Here is a 10,540-nt window from a genome sequence, read left to right as displayed (position 1 = left end):
TAGGAGAAGAGAGCCGCCTCAGTATCTTCCAGGGACTAAAGTCTGGCTGTCCTCTCGGAACATTCACTTGAGGGTGCCTTCATACAAGTTTGCTCCCAGGTTCCTTGGCCCTTTCGAGATCCTGCAACAAATCAACCCTGTCTCCTATAAGCTGCGGCTGCCTCCTACCCTCAGAATCCCCAACTCCTTTCATGTGTCCCTCCTGAAACCAGTGGTCCTGAACCGCTACAGCAAGACTTCTAGTTCCACAGTTGCTCCCAGCGGTCCTTCTGATGTATTCGAGGTAAAAGAGATCCTGGACTGCAAAAGGGTAGGAGGAAGGACTTTCTATTTGGTGGACTGGAAAGGGTTTGGTCCTGAGGAGAGGTGCTGGGAGCCAGAAGAGTACCTCAGCGCTCCTGCTCTTATTAAAAAATTCCTCTCTTGCTCTGGCCCCAAGAAGAGGGGGCGTAAGAGGGGGGTTACTGTAGCGTCCATGGTCGCGAGCCGTCGGGTTTACTCACCTCCCGACGCCCGCAGCCATGGATCCGTGAGCGCTGGTCGCCATCTCCTTCCTAGGAGACGCCAGCGCTCACTTCCGCTCCGTTCTGCTGTGTCCCGCGCAAATAGGAAGTCGTCATCATCATCAACTGCCACGATTTCCTGGTCTATAAGAAGGCCCCAGGCCTTCTAATCCTTGCCTGAGCATTGTTCGTTTTCCCAGTCTGTCTTGCAAATGGTCCCTTAGTGTTTCCCGTTCCAGTTGTTACCCGTGCCTTGTTCCCTGTTCCTGTTTCCCGTGCTGTGCCTTTACTATCTGGTCGTACCACGTCCTGTGTCATCTGCCACGTCCGGAGGAATCTGCCACGTCTTGTGTCATCTGCCACGTCCAGAGGAATCCGCCACGTCCTGTGTCAACTGCCACGTCCTGTGTCATCCGCCACGCCCGGAGGAATCCGCCACGTCCTGTGTCATCTGCCACGTCCGGAGGAATCCGCCACGTCTGGCGCAACCTGCGGCACCTGTGTCATCCGCCATGTTTGGCGTTATTTGCTGCACCCATCTCCATCGTTGCCAGAGCTGCGGCAACCGTCTGGACTATCCAGGTACCCTTGTACGGCACATTGTATTTCTGGGGTTTCCTGTTGTTTGGCCAGCTGCCTCCCCGCTACGGTGGTGCGGCCTAGTGGGTCCACTAACCCGCTCCGTGACAAGATGTATTGTAGAGTCTACGCCTCGATGGGGGAGGGGTTGTTGTGGCGGGACGAGTGGGGACTTGAACAATATTGGGCAGGTGGTTTAAATGTTATGGCTAAATGGTGTATAATTAATAAGGTCTAATAGGTTATTTGTGAATCAACCGATGAGAAATAGACCCTAGTTGCAGATGCTGTTTTCTTCTGCTGGAACCTTGGGGCTCTGTTTTAGTAGGGGTCTATTATTGTGTCAGAACCTAAACCCATCGAAGGATCCTCTGGTACAGTGGTGGGCCTTTCCTACTCTGCTTATCCATGATGCATTTTGGCAACCCTAAACTAGTTTTTAACCAGTCTATCTTTGTTTATCACTCCTGTGTGAGGAAAGGAGAGTGTGACCACTCTGGGTTTCACAAATGGTGCTAAAGAAGGTTATCTCCTAGGGGTCTCCAGGGGTACCTAAGTTTGTTCTGAGCTCATACCAGTTTCTAGGGTTTAAGAGACTAAGGGAAATAATTGACGGTTTTGTCCACTAATTATTTTTATCACCAGCTTTGAATACTGCTGACAGGGGCCTAATATAGTCTAAATTCCAGGTTCTCGATCACTGCTTTACATTTTTTTTTAAACTCTTGGGGAATATCATCTAATTTGATGTTTATTTAAGGGGGCTTGAGGTTCTTATTTCAGGAATCTTCCCACCTCCTTTATTTAAAGCTGAGAACTATGCTGGTAGCCTGAAAAGCCACCCACTGAAACCACTTGATGTCATAGATGTCTTTTGATTCTATTAGAGAAGACAATACCTTGAAAATGAACCTCAAATTTAAACAAACCATCTGACAATTTACTGAAAAATTTCAAGTTTACATTTGTGAAGGGCTGAGAGCTGGGACCTCCACTGATTGCTAAACCACTAAAAGTCTTTGGCATGACCATCACCATAAGCTCAAGATCTGGAGATCCAAGCTAAAACGTGAAGGCACACAGTGCTCAGAAGAGAACACGGAGCCTTATCATTCTAGCAATCACTGGAGGTGGCAACTCATGGACCTACACCAATGCAAACTTCAGCTAGGTCTTTAGATTATATCAACAGTTTGGTAAAACTGAAGGGTCATTAATTGGTGTACTCTAGAGGACTATGACCCTAGAAGATCATTAAAGCTTTAATATTTTAGATCGGTCTCTGTTACCTTGAAGAAGTGTTCCCAGCTGGTAATCTCCTGGAACAGGGCATCTCCTGGACACGTGGTGCTAACAACCTGTCGATGACCTTGAATGGTATAGTTGGCCATGATATAACCAGATCTTACTGCACACTTCAAGAAGCGGTCTTTAACCAGATTCAGTATGCGAGTATCAGGAATTGATGAGGTGAAATCCCCAATGAAGCTAATGCCATAACCAATTGAGTTGTGACCCTTGGTGTGAGCCCCAACCCAGTGCCAGCCGCGTCCTTCATACAGGTATCCATCAGAACCGACCACATAGCTAGGGAATGTGGAAAAAGAAGACAATTTGTATTCAAATATCAGTCACAAGAACATCCTATTAATTATCTATATCAATGTGTTTTTGTGAGCCTAAATTATTTCATTTTGACTTTGGACATAAGATTTTATTTATGTCCTGTCTGTCTGGCGGAGTAGGACACTTCATCCCCAGAAAATCGGAATTGCCATCTAAGGGCGGCATGACGCTTCAAAACTTTAGGTCTTGCTACAGGTCAATGAGCGCTATGCTAGGTGTCTGCAATGACTTGGAGAAGACTAAGTAAGAGCCCCCTAGTCTTTCAAGACAGTCCACTAGACTTTCTTCACATTAGTCAGTTTTCATAATAACAATGAATTGTGTTTGTGTGTTTATAGATGTATATTCAGTGCCTATAAGGTGCAATGAGGCATGCCACACACTCGCAAGTATTTTCAGAACCATTGGACCTTGTTAGTATCCAATCAGATAGCAGGATTGCACGACTTCCTTGGTTTTAACCAACTAAGAATATGATATCACAAGTATCATAAGATGCTGGAAACTTAGGGCCTTTTTACACAGAACGCTCCTTCCCGATCATTGCCCTGTGTAAACAGGGCAACGATCAGCCGATGCACGAGCATCAGCTGATCGTATCGTTTCAGCAGCTTAAAATGTTATCGTTGTCGGTAGCACATCTCCCTGTGTAGATAAGAAAGGTGTTTAGCCATATTTTTGTGAATGCTGGACCAGCAGGATTTCTGGACCATCAGATGCCGTATAAAGGATTTTTTTTGTATATTGTAATAAAAGAAGACCTCATTTTTTTTTAAGAACTATTATTGCCCAATTGTTAGATGAAGGCTTGATTTACACGAGCGTGTGCATTTTGCGCACGCAAAAAACGCGGCGTTTTGCGTGCGCAAAAGGCACTTAACAGCTCCGTGTGTCATCAGTGTATGATGCGCGGCTGCGTGATTTTCGCGCAGCCGCCATCATTTTGACACTCCGTTTGAATGTTTGTAAACAGAAAAGCACGTGGTGCTTTTCTGTTTACATTCAGAGTTTGACAGCTGTTGCGCAAACCACGCAGTTCGCACGGAAGTGCTTCCGTGCGACCTGCGTGGTTTTCACGCACCCATTGACTTCAATGGGTGCGTGATGCGCGAACAGCGCACAAAGAAAGGACATGTCGTGAGTTTTACGCAACACACTCCCACTGCGCAAAACTCACGCACTGTCTGCACTGCCCCATAGCCTAATATAGGTGCGTACGACACGCGTGGAAAGCACGCGCGTCGCACGTGCGTATATTACGCTCGTGTAAATGATGCCGAGCTCTGTTGGAAGACATTGAACGAAACCTTCATTATTTACTTACAGGGGATGGAAATCTTTCCTGGTCAGGTGAAGATTACCCAGATCCTCGGCTCGTTACACTAAGGCTGGATTCACACGAGCATGTTCGGTCCGTAAAGGACGGAATGTATTTCGGCCGCAAGTCCCGGACTGAACACACTGCAGGGAGTCGGGTTCCTAGCATCATAGTTATGTACGACGCTAGGAGTCCCTGCCTCGCTGCGGGACAACTGTCCCGTACTGTAATCATGTTTTCAGTACGGGACAGTAGTTCCACGGAGAGTGTTCCGTCCGGGACTTGCAGCCGAAATACGTTCCGTCCTTTACGGACCGAACATGCTCGTGTCAATCCAGCCTTACAGTTCAGATATTTGTTACGATGCATTGCAATTGTGCAATCATCACTTGACTAGGACACAGGTTTCCATCGCCTGGAAGTAAATAATTAAAGGGATCCTGTCATCAACATCTTACCTGTTAAACTCACCTGACCCTTCAACGGCCGCAGCTGTCCAGAGTTCATTCCTGTTCTCTTCTTTCCTGAAGTCCTCCTCTGTCAGTAAATATAGTCGTTTAAACTTTTCCCGCCTTTTATGGTAATTATTTTTCCCTCTGGGATGCAGCTTCTTAACCACGCCCACTGCCACCACCTGTCCGGCCCTGACTGGCTAAGGAGCTATCAATCAAAAAGAAGGAGGTGGAGTCCACTCTGAGATGCTGGAGGAATGAAAATCTGACTCTTTTCAGATGAAGATTTGACTCTTTTCTGCTCATTTGCATACGGCGTGGGACCACTGAAAAACGGAATACTAAAGCTACAGAGCTTACTTAGAACATATTTATAGCTTAGATGACAATGATTTTTCACCCACTTTCACCAGGTATTGCTGGCTTTATAGCTAAAATGCTGGTGACAGGATCCCTTTAAGGTTGCCATTCAATGACTAAAAACAGAAATCTTAAAAACCGTGAAGAATAAATGCACAAAGTATTTTATAAGGCTGCATAACTTTTCAATACACAATGGATATACTTTATTTGCTGAAGCAAGAATACCCCTTTAAGGTGGTCTATAGATACTTAGCAAGTGACACATCTGCCGCTGACTAATTGTCTTTTTCCTAGTGCGTTATAAATATTGTGCATTAGATTATAATGGAAAGTGATGTCAGCCTAAAAAATATGAACAAGATTGACCAGTTCACCCTGCAATGTGTACCTTACGGATAATACCATTCCGGGCTAGGTTGGGCAGGAGTCACATGATCTACTTTGGAATGATGACAAACTCTGCAGAATCAACCGTCACACTCAGATTAGGTGCCCGGAGGTTAGAATTCTTTCTTAAAGGGTATATATAGAGTACTTTTACATATTATTGGTTTGAGTCTGTTAGCTGGGTCCACACTGATCACTTGGCCCCATATGCCAGGCCACCTTGATTCTGGGCCATATCCCTCTGTAGGCACAGCGCCACATCAACAAAGACCGACACAACACAGCACCAGGACCACCATAGTCATAGAAGATGTTTACTTACCTACCTTTTAATAGGCCTGTAGATGTACAGGCCCAATATGACCTGTAATGTGACTCATTAAAGCCACAGAGACAGGATACTACATGATAATTATCCTTATCACCACTAATATCAGCAATGTAACATCAACTATCATATCCGGAACATCATAAGCAGCCGTGGTAGCATCACATACAAAAAGTCTTCTTGCCAGTATTATAACTGATCCGTTGTGGCCTTTAGGTAAATTTTGGTGTGTTTTGTGCACTATTTTCCAGTTCATATATAAATAATAATTTACATAAAAACTTTAGTAACATTGTATGACTTATCTTGAGTTCTGATCCTGAGTTACAGCCGGTATTATAGTCCTGAGCTGCATTCACTATTCTGATGGTTGCTGTTGGAAACAGACAACAAGCTTGTTGACAGGCACACCTCTAGCAGCTTAAACTTCCCATAATGCAAATCACCAAAGGTGCAGACATTGAGACAGAAAGGAATACTGGGAGATTTTAGCTCTAAAGCCTGTAGAATTATTAATGCAGCTCTGCAATATAATATAGGTTGTAATGTTTTACTCAATTTAAATCAGCCTTTTGGGTTCCTGAACCATTATTAGTCATTAAAGACGTTATCATGGTGTATTACAATATAAAATTGGTGAGCGTGATGTGCTGAAAATAGTAAAAAGAAATAAACGTACCAGTTAGGCTCTGTTCACATTTCCATTGAAGGCTACGTGCAGAGCCTCAGTCGCAAATTCCGTCAGATTTGATGGGAAGGATATTAATGCATTCAGAGCTAATCTTCCTGTTAAAATGATTGACAGCACGATGGAACCCGACAGACTCCATTATAAGTCAATGAAGTGCATCGGGCACAGGTGGTATCCGTCATATGACAGATCCAGCACCGCGCCATAGCTTCCATTATGAATGGAATGTGAAGTATTGGCTAACACATCTGTATATAAACAATATGGTGGCAGTGACTTGTTGTCCGGGCAGACATAAGGTCCATCAGTCATCTGACCACATTACACGGTGGGTTTAGTGCCATAAGCACACAGTTCTAGAGACCATGAGCTCATTTGGATGTACTGCATGACATTGCCGCCATATTGATTAGATACGGTCATAGCTTTTTGGTAAGTTTATTCTTTTTTTTTTACTAAGCACAATACTAGTTTTATATGGCTGTACTCCCATACAATCCCTTTAAGTCACAATATTTCACAATTATGTCAAATTATTACCTAAAAAACTGACAGTGTAAAGTATTACACAAAAACAAGCCTATAGCAGTGTGTGCCATCTAGTGTTCAAGTTCTGAACAGCAGGTGATGGGCAATGTACAGCTCACATATCAGCCAATGTATCTACCTTATATGTTGTATTGCATTAGACCAGTGGTTCCCAAACTTTCTGAGGCCGGGACCCACTTTTGGCCAAGACATTTATTCGGACGCCCCCACTACCGTACTTAGCCCCATTTCATCTGACGTATGTCAACAATATTTGTAGCTAGATGCCGATACTTAGCTTCATTAGAAAAATAAGTCCCTGCAACATCAAAAACGACGATAATTGTGTGGGTGGGGGAGGGGGCAAGCTCAAGGTATCCCGCTGCTGTGCTCTTGCTGAGGAAAAACTATGGCTGTTGATGGTGGGTGACCATCAGAGACATAGCTAGGGGTAAAGCACAGGGGTTGCGAAACACATCTGAATGGGTCCCAACCCAGTTGGCCCTCCCACACAGTATAATGACCCCTTAGTGACTCCCATACATTATAAGGCCCCTATAGCTGCCCTCACACAGAATAATGCTCTTATAGCTGCCCCCCACAGTATACTGCCCCTATAGCTGCCCCTACACAGTGTACTTCCCCTAAATTGCCTCCGTACACAGTATAATGCCCCTATAGCTGCCCCTACACAGTGTAATTCCCCTAAATTGCCTCCATACACAGCTGCCCTCAACACACTATAATGCCCCATAGCTGCCCCCCACAGTTTAATGACCCCATTAGTGCCCCCATGCAGGATAATTCCCCTATAGCTGCCCCCACACAGGATAATGGCCCTATAGCTGTCTCCACACAGTGTAATACCCCTATAGTTCCCCCCAACACAGTATAATTCCCACATAGCTGCCCCATACAGTATATTACTCCCATAATGTATATTACTCCCATAGCTGCCCCGACACAGAATAATGCCTCCTTAGCTGCCCCCATACCTAGTATAATGTCCCATTAGTGCCTAATAAAAAAATTACTCACCTATCCCCGTTCCTACGACGAGAGGAGGAGAGCCCTCTGCTCTTCCGGGCAGTGCTATGAGTGGCTGGGAGCAGACAGGCCCAATGACGTCACTACATCGTGCCTGTCTGCTCCAGAATGCTGGAGCAAGGAGCCATCATCTCCTTGCTCCAGCTTTGTATTGAACTGTATCTGCGTCGAAACTGGGACATCTGTGAGTGGCTCGCTACCCCCCAGAGTGCTTCACACGACTCCCCAGGGTGTCGCAACCCACAGTTTGGGAAAAACGCTGTGTTAGACAATAGTTTATTGTGTGCTTCTTGTTCTCTACCTATAGCCGATGTCATCCCAGCCTCGATCCACCTGATGAAATCTCTGCATGCTGCGCATATCTACTGCACATTCCTGAAAAGAGGCACAAGGGCTAGAAGGCTCGTAGGTATGATGGATATAGACATGGGGCAGAGGAGGCTTTAGTAAAGTCGGGGTGCCTTTATATGGCTTGGCCTCCCACAGGCAGCGAGGAATTATAGCGAAACAGTCTGCAAAAAAAATAAAAAATTAGGCTAACATAACAGGTTTATTTCAGTAAGTTTCTGCAAAATATAATTATCTTCTACTTAGTTTGAGGTGCTGTTCCCCAATACCTCACAGATCTGCTAAGGCAGTGGCCTACAACCTGTGACTCTCCAGGTGTTGTAAAACTACATCTACCAGCATGCCCTCTAACTTTCCAGCTGGGAGTTGTCGTTTTTAAACAGCTGTAAAGCCACATAAGGGAAACCCACTCATGAGAAGGGGACTGATGACCCAAAATTAGAATTTAACATACTATGTGCAATCTGATTATTTTTGACTGTATCTATCCATTCATGAAGCAAAATAGGGGTATTCCCATCATAGACATTTATGGCATATCCACAGGATATGCTATATAGGTCTCATAGGTGTATGTCCCAGCTTTGGAACTAACACCTATCTACAGAATCGGGGCGCACCGCATTTGGCTATTATATCAAAGAGGAGAATGAACATTTCTATGGGAGTTACAGAAACTGCTGAGCACGCTTGTGGACAGGGACCCCCGTTCTGGAGATAGATTCCATCTCTGGGACCGGCAACTATAAATGTCTATGAAGGGAATAACCCTTTAGTTTGCCCATCCTCTAATGATAATGAGATGAGTCTGCTGTATTATACTATAAGTACTCATAGCAGGTAGTGTCAGCGTATTGTGACTGCTCTAGTGGCCGGTGTGAAAATTGCAATATTTCAAGATATTTTTTCAGTGACAAAAAGCATCACAAAAAATGATAAAAATATGTTTTAAATAAGAACCTGACTCAAATAATATGTCATTTTCTCATGATACGTTCCCTTTAAACAAATTGTGTGTTGTACCTAGATACTGCCGTTCAAACTCTTTGGCCGCTACAGACGCAATGGAGTTCAACTCTTCATCTGTGAGAGAACGCAAGTTATGCCTTTCACCATTTTCCATGTACCAAATAATTCCTCTATGTATTTCATCTGCTAACTGCTTCTCCTTCAGCAAATCCTGGAAGTCCTGTCTACGGAATGCACTTTTTGTTGGTTTTCCCCAGTAGTATGACTGAAGTAAGGAACTCATTTTCTGGGTCTCATTGATCAGCATCTCTCTCAGCAAAGTGCCATCCAAGGCACCATTGATATAAGCCAGTGTTAGGTCATTTCTAGAAGGAGCCCCTTGTAGCTTGAATATTTTGGGTGTGGAGACAGAATCCCAGCATCCATTGGGAAAATCGAGTGGTGCTTCTAGGGACACTTTAGAATTAGCAAAAGCAAATGCCAAAGACATTGCGAGGGATGGAGGTCCATCGTTGCCTGGCCTGAGACATGATCTTTCATGATCATGCAAACTTTGAGGACAGTGATCTTCTCCCTCAGAGTTCTCTGCCTGAACATTCTCCCATTTACCGTGAACTTTCCACCCCCAGAGCATAGCACCAAGAAGTGGTCTTAATGCCACCGTGCTTCCATCAGGGGCTAATACAACGCCTTGTTCCTGCCAACCCTCTTCGTTTAATGTCACAACTTTGTAAGTCAGCAAAGCATGGGTAAGAGAAGCTTGTGCATCATTAAGAATCTTGGAAGGGCTGGATGGTAGAGTGATAGTAGAAAGCAGGAGCCGAGCAAGATCCTGGGCAGAAGAATCCGGCACAGTGGACTCCAAGTCCTTTATAAGACCAAGAAAGGTGTCCATCTTCAGGACATGACCTAAGGAAAGGAAACTGAGAATAAGATTGTGTATAGACCATAAAATATTAGGGAAGGTGGAAGCAAGTTGCACGTGACAGCAGATTGGTTATTCTCAATTACCATTTTGAGGATCTGATGATGACCACATAGGGAACAGGAGGAAGAAGACAAGATGCCGGATGGCCATCATTTCATCACCTGCAGGATAAATGTATTTGAACAGGTTAAAGTCATCATTGCCTTTTGTTAAAGATTTTGGGGAAAATAAATGAACATAGATGATACATTAACCCCTGAGATAGGATCTCATAGTCCCATATTCTTTAGACCATTTTAGATCTGGCCCAAAGATTGCTGGATGTGCCAACAAAAACAAAATGTGTGGCTTCACTCTAAACCCTTTCACAAGTCATCAATAATATTGTAGACATCCATATAGTGCATGGCCATCCGCCATTAGCCTTAAATCATTATCCTGTCAAAGTCTCCATATTACATCCAATTAAAAAA

General features: G+C 44.4%; 1 protein-coding gene across 1 annotated transcript; it reads right to left on the bottom strand.

Annotated features, from left to right (window-relative positions):
• Positions 1 to 1,882: 1,882 nt before the first annotated feature.
• On the bottom strand, positions 1,883 to 10,223 carry PGLYRP2 (peptidoglycan recognition protein 2). Its single transcript, XM_075859517.1, has 6 exons — positions 10,151 to 10,223; positions 9,194 to 10,048; positions 8,124 to 8,334; positions 2,372 to 2,669; positions 2,012 to 2,144; positions 1,883 to 1,962 (listed from the first exon to the last, which is right to left on the bottom strand). The coding sequence occupies exons 1-6, from the start codon at positions 10,218 to 10,220 to the stop codon at positions 1,883 to 1,885; spliced, it is 1,647 nt and encodes a 548-aa protein (XP_075715632.1). The 5' UTR covers positions 10,221 to 10,223.
• Between the last annotated feature and the right edge of the window lie 317 nt (positions 10,224 to 10,540).

The sequence above is a fragment of the Rhinoderma darwinii genome, chromosome 3 (assembly GCF_050947455.1).
Source record: "Rhinoderma darwinii isolate aRhiDar2 chromosome 3, aRhiDar2.hap1, whole genome shotgun sequence".
Classification (NCBI taxonomy): domain Eukaryota; kingdom Metazoa; phylum Chordata; class Amphibia; order Anura; family Rhinodermatidae; genus Rhinoderma; species Rhinoderma darwinii.
This window is presented reverse-complemented; position numbering and strand designations above follow the sequence as displayed.

Bases quoted from the DNA above. Each gene is read 5' to 3' on its own strand.
- PGLYRP2 (XM_075859517.1), bottom strand. From the start codon at position 10,220: ATGATGGCCATCCGGCATCTTGTCTTCTTCCTCCTGTTCCCTATGTGG. The intron at 2,670-8,123 runs GTAGAGAACAAG...CACATTCCCTAG, and splicing joins TGGGATGACATCGGCTATAG to CTATGTGGTCGGTTCTGATG. The intron at 1,963-2,011 runs GTTTGTTTAAAT...CTTCTCTAATAG, and splicing joins TTTCAGTAAATTGTCAGATG to AATCAAAAGACATCTATGAC.